We start from the raw sequence: 11,702 nt of genomic DNA, 5'->3' as shown, positions 1-11,702 counted from the left end.
ATTGAATTGAACATGGCATGTTGATTAGCATGTCTCCACCATCTATAACCTTGTATGTCAGGGGATGAAACTGAACTTAACCTTTGACCCCCATGGCCCTGAGTCCCTAGGTTCATCTAACTTGTATAGACAATAAATGTACTAGAGTTAATGAAGATCCATCAGTCTGCTTTGGAGATATGAACCAAATACTGCATGTGAGTTATTTGTGTGACCCCTTGTAACCTTGACCTTTGACCTCAAGACCTAAATTGTCTTGCCAGCTCTTTGACAACTTGTAGTGGGTAAGTAGACCAAGTTTGATGAATATCTTTCAATTGGCTTAAGAGATATCAGCTAATATCAAGATGTACTAACATACGTTTTTGGTCCAAAAATCATTGTGCCATGCTCCATTCAAAGCCCTATGTATTTTTTTTCGGTACAAATCTGCGCTGTAGGCACCACACATTCTTAATATACAGAAAATTACGATTCAAATGATACCAAATATGCTTTTGCTGTATTTACTTCCACCTTTGACCCTTTTCTAGGCTAATTCGCTCAGACTAATATAGGCCTACTTCAATCCTCTATTTTCAAAGGTGATTCAAGTAAGGAAGAGCATGGCTCAAAGTAAAGTAACTGAAACTACATAAATTCGTCAAAGTGAATAATTTGTGTCAACTCGCCGCAATGTAGATTTATTAACGCACCCGTGATGATCTACAGTAGGCTACATCTCCATTTAAACCAGATGTTTTAGAGCGCACGTTGAGATGTATTCAGGGCAGGGCTGTACCTACACATGTTTGTTGCACGTGCTACAAAAATCATTCTTTGCGATGGATGATTTAGTACCAACCGTTACACCGGTCAGATACAGTTTTGCCTATGGCTATTCCGTGAGACTGAGGCGCTTTTTGTTTGTTCGAATTGCGTGTTTAGGGTGTGAGAGGGGAGTCGATGTGCTTTGATTCCAGCTTGGTAGTTGTAGTCTATGTGATTAAAAAACACGTGTGTGTGAAGTATCCAAACAATGATAACGCTTTCATTATGGCTGCTTTAGCCACAGACCTTGAGCTACTGTACAGTGGGTTGGGTTCCATTTAGAAGTGTCCACTTCATTCGCCCTTTCCGTGATTCACACAGATACATGTATTACTGATATGCAAAACTATTAACTTTTCGCCAAGAGGTGGCAGCTTGATACTGTAAGGCAGGGATGTCAAACTCAGGCCCGCGGGCTGCTTATTTGTGGCCCGCGATGTCATTACTCAATCTGTATTAGAAGTGGCCCGCCGCGTAGTTTATACAGGGCATCCATATCTGAGCTGGCCCGACAGTATTCTGTTCAGCGCATCCGCGTTAGAGCTGGCCCAGCACGCTATTCTATTCAGCGCATGAGCGCAGCCCAGGGCAACGCAGCCCATCAAGTTGCTACATACTGTACAGTGTATCATACACCGATAACACTTCAAATCCCAAAATGCGTTGCATCGTTAATGCCGCCTTTTCTGTTCATAAACAAAACATGTATCCATGCAACCAGACGAACTATCAACGAAAAAATGGCGAAGCGAAAGATTGATAATCGGAGCTTTCAAGATAGGTGGGAAAACGATTATATGTTCATATTATTCAAGGACAAACCCGTTTGCTTGGTATGTGGATTCACCGTAGCTGTCACTAAAGAGTACAACATAAAACGGCACTACGTTGAACGTGAACTGTCATGACGTGAACGTGAACTGTCATGAGTTCATGACGTGAACTGTCATGAACTGTTAATAGTTACAATTACAATTTTGATAGTTGTTAAATGTTATTTACAATTTTTATAGTTCACCTGCAAAAATAGGCCAATATATTTTTTTCTATTAGGCTATATTCAGAAATGCCTGCATTCTATTTTTTCTTGTGTGTGATACAGTTTTAATTCAATAAAAACATCGGTTATTCAATAAATGTTGAGCTTGGCCCGCGACATACTCCCAGTTCTTAATTTTGACCCCCTGTGAATTTGAGTTTGACACCCCTGCTGTAAGGTGTACACCATTGGTTCCAAAGGAGATTTTATTTGGGTCGCCAGCATAGCCTAGTGACAAGTGTTGTGTAATAGGCCTAGCATAGGGCCTACCTTATGTAGCTTATAGTTTGTTAAAGGAAAATTCCGTTTTTTAGCACTTTAAGGCCCTTTTCTGGTTTGTTTTGGACGAACTAGAGTGGTGGACACCGAAATTTTGACTATTGGTCCTGTCTCGACTTTTCTGACTCGTTTTGAATTGCCTTTTCACTTCTCAGGGTGGCTGGCAATGGGCATACTGTAGTAGGCTACTCAAACATGTCCTAAAACAACCCTTAACATTTGTTTTCAAAACTGTGCAACTCACCGAGTGAGTTGCACAATAACGGACAGTATAGCTCTTCAACTTTGCCCGTTAAAATGTGTAGTCTCGCAACGCATTTCATGAAGGCCCTTTTGGACATGTCAGTTATTTGCACCACTGGGTAAAACGGCATTTTGTTTTAGACTACTGGTATTTAATTTGTGCATTGACAATAAAGCTGAATATCATTTAAACTAGATGACTAAACTTATGCATATGTAGAAGAAGAAACATTCACAAAAATCCATGACATGACCTCTCTTCTTGATAACTGTTGAAAACTGCATGGAACTGACAGGGATTGTTTTGTTTAATAATACATAAATAAATACATTATGCTGCTACCTTCTGCTTTTCCCAAATACAATGTAGCCTACAGGTGTACCTTTCATCAGTCCAGTTGCAATGGAAAGACTGTGATGAACTGCCCTACTTGTGATTGTTTAGAGATTTTAAAGGTTTTATAACAATGCTACAAATTTTTTGGCCCAGAAACAAATCTATTCACCTTTGCAACGCCAGTAGGCTACTTTGTGTGCGGAATGTGTGCAAACACACATTCCAAACAAGCATACACAAAAGTTTCAAGAGTGGGGGATGGAGTAGAAGATGGAGACAAATTCATTAATATGATTTATTTTCGCGGAATGGATGTACAGGACTGAGCGGCGGTCGTATTTTGTACCGCTATGCGGTACATCTAGTTTAGCAAGGTTTACCCTGCCACTGTTTCATTCAATTCCTTCTCACAAATTTACATTTACCCCCTATATGGCAGGCTTTATGCTACCATATTTAGGTACTCTGTATGGTAATGTTTCCCAACATTTACTAAAAACTCTGTCCACAAAATACACATATCTTCTGAAACAGCACAAATTAAAAGGGTCAGATGCAATTTTCAGTGGTATATATTTTTATTGACATGCTTTTTAATGGATACATTTGATTAGGAAGGTTACAACAACATTACACTACACCAAATAATGACGTTAATATGAATATGAGACATGATAAATAAGGTCATATTAATGATATTAATGATTGTGTTTATTGTGATTATTTTCACTTTTTTCAAACTATTAAAACTTTAACTAATGTAATGTTCATATCCTGTATGTCGTTTTGAACAAAAGCATCTGCAAAATACCACAACCATAACCATTACCATAATGATTAATATAGCATCATGCACATATTTTCCTCAGAAAAATAGTTGAGCTAGGGGATATATTTTACACTCTACTGTCATGCATTCTCAATCTGTTTGACAAAAGCTTTTGTTGTGAGGTTCTCTGCTATTAACCTGAAACACACCATCTGTGCTACATCTGTGATCTATAATGAAGTATTATCATTATTGTTTTCATGATCTTCTCTTGTATGTTCTGTCAGTAAAGCTGCCAGGGTAGCAACAGTACAGCTAGGATCCAGTAAGTTGACAAGAGGGATGTTTACACCTCTCCCCTGGAAGATAAGATTCTGCAGGGTCATACCCAACATGGAGTCAACACCCAGAGCTGAGAGGAATGTCTCATCATTCAGCTCATCATACTCAACACCCAAGGTCTCACTGAGTATGGTTCTGACCAATTCATGCGGGGAAGAAGGCAGTTCATTATGTGCAGCCAGTGGATCAGACATTTCTGCATCTTTCAGTTCTCCTTCAACCAGACTCCGCAACCGTTTAGAGAGAGAGGGATTTTGTGCAAAACCATGGTGATACATGGTTTTGAAATTGAACTTGCAAATAACCTGTTGAGGTTTGTTCAAAAGAAGGCACTGCTCTAAGCTCTGGAGGATTTCTGGACCCTCCATCACCATCATGCCTTTGGCCTCTAGAAATTTTTGCAGATGGTCTTTGTTCAACAGAAGGCCAAGGTTCAAGGCCCCCCAGTTGATGGACTGCGCTGCAAGTCCGAGACGCCTTCTATAATGACAGAAGGTGTCAAGAAATGAGTTAGCAGCTGCATAGTTTGTCTGGGATGCATTGCCAAGAAAAGCAGAGATAGATGAGTAGCACACAAAGTACTTCAGCTTACAGTGCTTAGTGGCATTATGCAGATTCAGTGCTCCGTTCACTTTAGGCTTCAGAACCTTCTCATAGAGGGATTGGTCAAGGCTAGCAATTAGAGCATCATGAAGTACAACTGCGCTGTGAAATATTCCTTTGATTGGACAGGAGGGGAATTTTTCTTCGATGTTAAGGATGGCCCTTTTGACTTGTTCACTTACAGCAATGTCACACTGCACACTGACAATCACTGCCCCACACTGCTGCTTCACAGTATCAATCTCCTGTTGCATCTCAGAACTGGGGCTCCTCCTGGAGAGAATGACAATGTACCCTCCACCTCTCTCAGCAATGAACCTCACAGTCTCAAACCCAAGTCCTGTGAGTCCTCCAGTCACAATGTACACACAGTTCTTGTTGAAGAGCCTGTGTTCTCTTGGTAGCAGTGAAATGTCAGAGGCTGCATGCTTACCATTGCTTTCATTTAGTGCCACCATAGGCATAGTTCTGACACTGAAATAAGACTCTGGCTCATCAAAGGGCAAAAGCTCAATGCTTCCAGTTGTGCCCCTCTGAAATGTAATAGTTGGGAGAGATAGCAACTTTTTGTCAAGGTGCAAGGCTTTCAGCCATTTGTATATCCGTGGCTGGTTTGCTCTGATAGAGCCTTTAGCTAAGATGCTAGATGTGACAATGGTATGAATACAAGCATCATTGTCTTCTCCAAGAATGTTTTGGGAGACAGGAGATGAGAACTTACTATCCCAAACAACAACAACATTCTTAACCCCAGCAACAGTGCAAGCTTTGACTAATAGAGATTTGTCAAATGGAGGCAGTAAGACAAGTGCATCAAATTTGTTCAGATCTTGCAGTGGCCCACTCAGCTCAGTTGCAACAAAGGCATTCCATCCAGACTTATTTGCAATCAGAGTGAGGGCTTTCACCAAACCTGAGTCAGGGACGGAGGAGAGGATGCCCAACTTGCCATCCCATTTCAGTTTGGGTAAAGTTGAGTGGAGTATCCTCCAGACAACTACATAGTATGAAACACATGGGAGGTCACTCAAAAATGGAAGTTTCTTTGTTTTGTAGCAAACCTCCTCTGGTACTACAACTTTGGAGGATGCCGTTACAGGGTAGCAGGCAGCAATGTGGTCTCCCACTTTTAATTTGCTCACACCCTTCCCAACCGCTGTGACTATACCACCAAAGTCAAGAGCCAGGAGCTTGTGGTTCTGATTTGTGTGTTTGTTCCAGTACATTGTTTGACCAAAGTTGAGGTCAGAAACACTGACTGGATAGTAGTCTGAGGAGTGGACACAAATTTTACCAAGCTGAACCTCAACATTTTTCTCTGGTATCTGTCCAACTTCCTCATCAGAGGGAATGGCAGATAGGCTGATCATTTCAAAAGGGTTTGCTGTCTGCAAAGTGAAGGACTTTGCTTGTGAACAGTGATCCCTTTTCTCTTGGTTGACTGTGAGCATTGTGGTGTGAGCAATTTGTGGTTGGATAATCTGACCGTCTTTCACCACCAACTCTGGGTATTCACTGCAGGGGTAGGAGGTCAGGACCTGATTGAGGGCTTTAATGTCCTCAGCTGAGACAGAGCCAATGTCAATCAGCTGAAATGTAAAATCAGATACTTCAGCTGCACATGCTCTTGTCATGCCTGAAAGCACAAACCCTGGACTGATATGGTCCACTGTGGTCTCTGAAGATCGATAGGTCACTACTCTGACAGAGTTTGAGAAATTCACCTTCCTCAGTTCTAAAAGTATTTGTCGCAATTGTTCACAACAATTTACCATGTTTGTCAAGACATCATCAACTGTCTGAGTGGAGAGGTCTTGATTGCTCCACAGAAACAAAATGTCTGTGAAGTTTTTTCTCACATCTGAAATGTTCATCTTGGAAAACAATGAAGCCAGTCCCTGTTTTAACACTGTGTTTGTATATTTTGAGGAGATATATTTTGAGCCTTTACTCAAGTATGGTTTCAATGCTGCCGAAATGGCATTATGATCAGAAAAGACCAATGCAGTTCCTGGAAAGGTTTGCTCCACATCCTCTGAAATGACGTTGCAGTCATTGTGAAAGAAGTACTCATCAACAACACGGGAAACACTTCCAACGTATTTGACAATTAGATGTTTCACCTCGACAAGAACTCTACCTTCTCTGTCTGTAAAGCAGCCACAGACCTCGAAGTGATCAGCTGTCATATCTGTTGCACGCACATATATGATCATTTCATCTTGCAGGGGTTCAAAGACAACTAAGCTCCCAATTGCTGCTGGAAAGCCAGGTCTAGTTACATTCCCCTGAGAGCTTGTGACGAGTGTCATTTGCAGAAGGTAATCCAGTATAACTGGATGAATGCAAAAGTCATGTACTTGACTAAGCAACTCTTCTGGAACAGTCACAGCAGAATATGCTTCCCTGAATTCCTCCCCACAAAAAATGTCTCCTTTGTTCTTGAAGACACCACCATACTGAAACCCTCCCATGTCTAGTTTTCTGTACAGATCATCAGATTTAACAACAGATGTGCATCTCTTAGACAAGCAGTCTAATGAGATGTTTTGCTCCTCTGCCATTTGCCCTTTTTTGAATTCAATGCTCCCTGAAGCAAAGACTGTGCTGCTGGAATGAATCTTAAAAAGGGTCTCATGCTCAACTGGTTCAAGTGTCACCTTCAGCTCAGGTTGACGCTTAGTCAGCAGAAATGGACTCAAGAAGTTGATACTCAGTTGCAGTGTGTTGAGTGGAGCCTTTGGTTTGGCATTCGCCATGTAAGCAGACAGGCCAATCTCAATATATAAAGCCCCTGGGATGATGGAGACTCCATTGTTTTTGTGTTCTGACAGATATGAGAGTTCTTGGGATGACAAATCACAAACAAACTCATGGGCTCTTATCCGTGTCTGTTTAAGGACAGGATGGCCGCTTGCTGTACTCTCTGGTGCATGTGAAAGGGTGATGTGTTTCTTAACACAGTCAAACTGATACCTCGGAAGGGAAGTTGGAACGACCTGGATGCCAGAATAGAATTGATCCCAGTTAGCACTGAATCCTAACTCAAACAGCTTACTGAAAGTGGCAAGCAGTGTCTCATGATCTTTTTCAGGCTGTGCTGAAGACAGGACAGTAGAGTCATTCCCAAGTGTCTCCATGATGTTTCTGTGCAAAGCTCGCCTGGGACCGATCTCTACAAACACAACATTCTTCTTGTCTGTAGCTGCTGCTGTCAAAGCTTTTTCAAATTCAACAGGCTCACGGATGTTCTTTGACCAGTATGAGCCAGTGCAGAAATCATGATCGCTAGCTATTTTGCCTGACACAGTTGAGTACAACTGCACATCCATTTCATTTTCCTCCAAAATGCCTATGCTGCTCTCTACTTCTGGGAGAATTGGGTCCATCATCTGACTATGGTATGCAGCAGGGACATCCAAGACATGAAGAAACAGAGTCTTGCTGTTTGCTGAACTGCTTAGAGTTTGGTGCAGAGCCAAAATGGATTCTGCATCACCAGAGAGAGTGCAAGATGTAGGACTATTATGAGCTGCCAAACAAATCTTCCCTGAGAATGAAGGCAGGTATTGAATGACATCTGTTACAGCCATGTTACTGACAACCAGCATCTTCCCACCAGTGACCTTGTTCTGCAGTAAACTGCGGTAATGGATGACCTTCACAGCATCCTCAAGTGACAACAGACCAGAGCAATGAGCAGCAGCAACCTCTCCTACAGAATGCCCAAGAACAGCATCTGGTTTTACACCCCAGTGTTTTAAGAGAAAAACAATGGCAACCTGAACAGCGAACAACAGTGGCTGGACAACATCTGGTTTTGAGAAATTAACCTCAGCTTTGTCATTTTCAAGTGCGTCCACTATGCACAGACCATGGTAGCGTTGGAAGATTATCTCAATTTCTTTCATCTTTTCTCTGAAAACAGGCTCTTCTTTGAGAAGCTGAATGCACATCCCTCTGTAGGTAACGCCATTCCCACAGAAAACAAACACTAATCTGGGATCTTGTTTGGAGGGGATTATCTTTTTATCAAGACTAGACTTAAGCTGTCCTCCTAAACCTGTCAATGATGAGGCTCTGAACACCTTCCTGTATTTGTGTTTTACATGACTTCTCTTACACGCTGATGTGTATGCAAGACTTTGTATGTCAGCTGTTGTCTCCTTGGTCAGCTGTTCAGCCATATCAGCAATCATGCTGGTAAGAGATTTGTCTGATGCTGCTGAGAGCACAAACATGTGCTGAGATTTCCAAACCTTTGTATCTGAATTGTTAGGTTGACTATACTCTTTGATGATAACATGGGCATTGGTCCCCCCAAAACCAAAGTTGTTTATACCTGCAGCCCTTCCAGTGCTTGGGGCTATCCATTTTTGTGGCTGGGTAGGTATGATTAAATTCAGTGCTTTAGCATCAATGCTAGATCCATCCTCTGTGTAGAACACTGAGGGCACAATTGTTTCATGTTTCATCATTAGGAGAACCTTAATCAGTCCTGCCACCCCTGCTGCTGATTCAGTGTGCCCTATGTTTCCTTTAACTGAGCCCATATAAATCTGCCCAGATCCTGCTGGTCTTGCTTTGGCAATGACATTAGAGATACTGCCTGCCTCTATTGGGTCACCTACTGGTGTTCCAGTCCCATGAGCCTCAATGTACTGGACACTGGTCAGGTCTCTCTCTGTAGAGTAGATTCTGCTGAGAAGCTCCTCCTGCTGAGCCATGGATGGCTTGGTGATTGGAGTAACAGTGCGGCCATCTTGGTTCACGGCTGTTTTGCTGATAATGCCCCATATGTGATCACAGTCCATTAAAGCCTGTCAAATGTAATCAGAATATTGATGTGAATGTTAATAAAAAATAGCATAAATTATTCATGTTAATTTGAATATGAATTATGTAACATATTGTACCTTTTAGCATATTACATACTTGACTTTAAGGCAAATAATACACATTTAGATCCATAATAAATACATTTTATTATTAAAAAGAATATGAACCATTGTAGCAATATGAAATATTACTTTTCATCTACTTTTTAACCATGAGTTATTTGTTTATAATAAAAATGTTAACATCTCATACCCTTTTCAGAGGTTTCAGCAGGACAACTCCACAGCCCTCCCCTCTGCCATATCCATCTGCTTTATTGGAGAAAGGTTTGCTGGTGCCATCAGGTGAGATCATCTTGGCTTTGCTGAGAGCCACAAAAATGTTTGGCTCAAAAATGCAGCTGACGCCTCCACACAGAGCCATATCACAATCACCTGTACAATGACACAAAACCATTCATATGATGATATGTTTATGGTGAAACCTTGGACCGTGTGGTTTTCATATCACCGAAAGGAGTGCAATGAAATAAAAGACCATTAGCTTTCATACTTTTAAGTAGACAGAATATAAATACCCTACAATGCAGTATTATTACAATTATTGTAGGCTACATGAATATTATTGATTAGTTATAATTTGAAACTTTTGTGTTGCAATTGTGCTTTTACCTTGTCTGATGCCTTGGCAGGCAGAGTGAAGGGCTACTAAGGAGGAGGAGCAGGCACTGTCCAGAGCAAATGAAGGCCCAGTGAGATTGAAAGTGTAGGAGATCCTGTTGGCTGCCACACTCATAGCCGTACCCGTGGAGAAATAGTGGGTTATCGCGTTGCTGTTGTTACATAGGCGGATCTCATAGTCCTTGTTCATGAGACCTATGAAGAAAAGACATTTCTTATCAATCAATTTTGCCTCTGAAGGAAAAAGAATATTTCAGTGAATGTTATTGTTTTGGTCAGGGTAGCACCAGACTTACAGTAAATTGCTATTGTGAGAAAAAAGTTGAATATAAGGAGATATTACCTATATAAACCCCTGTTCTGGTGCCACTAGCTTTTTCCATGGGAATCCCAGCATCCTCCAGGGCTCTGTAGGAACACTGCAGCAGCAACTTGTGTTGAGGATCCATCTGGTCAGCCTCAGCATCCGTGATGCCAAATAACTTTTTGTCAAACTCATTAAATCTGTGTTTATACACACACACACACACACAAACACACAAACAGATCAGTGTTAACACATATTTGATAATTTAATAATTTAATTGAAATGTCACATTAAAAACATACCCATTTATAAGAGCAGCCCTCTTGGTCCTTGTCTTCCCTGGTTTGTTCTCATCTGGATCATACCACTGGGAACAGTCAAATCTCTCATCTGGAATCTCTACTGCACAATTCCTACCTTCCACCAGAACTTTCCAGAAGTTGTCAAGGCCTTCACCTAATTAAATGACAGTGAGACGAGGATGTAGGACTTGTGTGAAATCAGTGATAGAGCTTTTGAAACAGCCTTATGATAGAATTGAACAGAACCTAATATATACAACTCTCAAGCTACAATAGTACCAACATTCTCATCAGACAATAGAAGAACAAACTATGAAAATGTTGAAGGGAACGATTATAAAAATGTATTATATATCCTACAACAATTATGTGATGAAGAAATCACAACATAATAATAATAATAATAATATTATAATGATTTGACATTTTTTTTCTCTCACCCCCTGGGAAATTGCACCCAATCCCAACTACAGCAATGTCATCCATGTTGCTGAAGAGAGCATCGACCTCTGCATGTCTCTGCTGTGCCTCCTGTGTCCTCCTTATAGCCTGTTGGGTTAATTATTAAAGTGGGCAATTCATCTGAAAAAAAAAAAAATCAAGCTTCCTCCAGTTGTGTTACTTATCTCTGCACGTAATTGTTGACTCAGGGAAGTACTGTATACTTCCTTGAATCTCTGCCCCTCCAAATAGTTGCTAGAAACAAAAGATAAACTGAATGAGTTATACAATAGTAATAATCCCTTCCATGGTAAATCCTTATCAAATGTTTTGCACTTAATGCGTTGCACACAGGTCTCACGTACCTGGTATTATTTCAGATATTTTGGGTTACTGACACCTTTTTTGGTAAGACTATCATAACTACACACCTACCTTGTTCCTACATTCATTTTCATCAGTAAAGAATTTGTATGCATAGTTATAAAATATGTTTATAAATTGTTTATAACACTTGCAATGATGCAATAATAATTTGTTAATGAAGTAATATTTCCATTTTTATTTTATTTGGAGCGAACAACGTGTTTCGCTAAGCTCTTCATCAGGTTTGCTCTGCACCATCCCCTATCCCACAGATGAATAAATCAGGTTCAATGTCACATGACCATGTTGGGTGATATTTACATGTCATAAGAGCCTACAATGATG

The 11,702-nt window shown here is 40.8% G+C and overlaps 1 protein-coding gene across 1 annotated transcript; it reads right to left on the bottom strand.

Annotated features, from left to right (window-relative positions):
* Window positions 1–3,707: 3,707 nt before the first annotated feature.
* LOC143131512 (phthioceranic/hydroxyphthioceranic acid synthase-like) lies at window positions 3,708–11,036 on the bottom strand. Its single transcript, XM_076291160.1, has 6 exons — window positions 10,991–11,036; window positions 10,551–10,704; window positions 10,285–10,445; window positions 9,933–10,136; window positions 9,514–9,695; window positions 3,708–9,242 (listed from the first exon to the last, which is right to left on the bottom strand). The coding sequence occupies exons 1-6, from the start codon at window positions 11,034–11,036 to the stop codon at window positions 3,708–3,710; spliced, it is 6,282 nt and encodes a 2,093-aa protein (XP_076147275.1).
* Window positions 11,037–11,702: the final 666 nt, after the last annotated feature.

The sequence above is a fragment of the Alosa pseudoharengus genome, unplaced genomic scaffold, assembly GCF_046254945.1.
Source record: "Alosa pseudoharengus isolate Yale_2024_CS ecotype anadromous, Long Island Sound unplaced genomic scaffold, YU_APseudo_1.1 YU_APseudo_1.1_scf_18, whole genome shotgun sequence".
Classification (NCBI taxonomy): Eukaryota; Metazoa; Chordata; class Actinopteri; order Clupeiformes; family Clupeidae; genus Alosa; species Alosa pseudoharengus.
Note: the sequence above shows the minus strand (reverse complement) of the source record. Positions and strands in the feature narration are given on the sequence as shown.

Coding starts and splice junctions, on each gene's coding strand:
- LOC143131512 (XM_076291160.1), bottom strand. CDS start 11,036: ATGGATGACATTGCTGTAGTTGGGATTGGGTGCAATTTCCCAGGGG. Junction 10,705..10,990: donor TGGGTGCAATTTCCCAGGGG/GTGAGAGAAAAA, acceptor TCATTTAATTAG/GTGAAGGCCTTGACAACTTC. Junction 10,137..10,284: donor CAGAACAGGGGTTTATATAG/GTAATATCTCCT, acceptor TTTTCTTCATAG/GTCTCATGAACAAGGACTAT.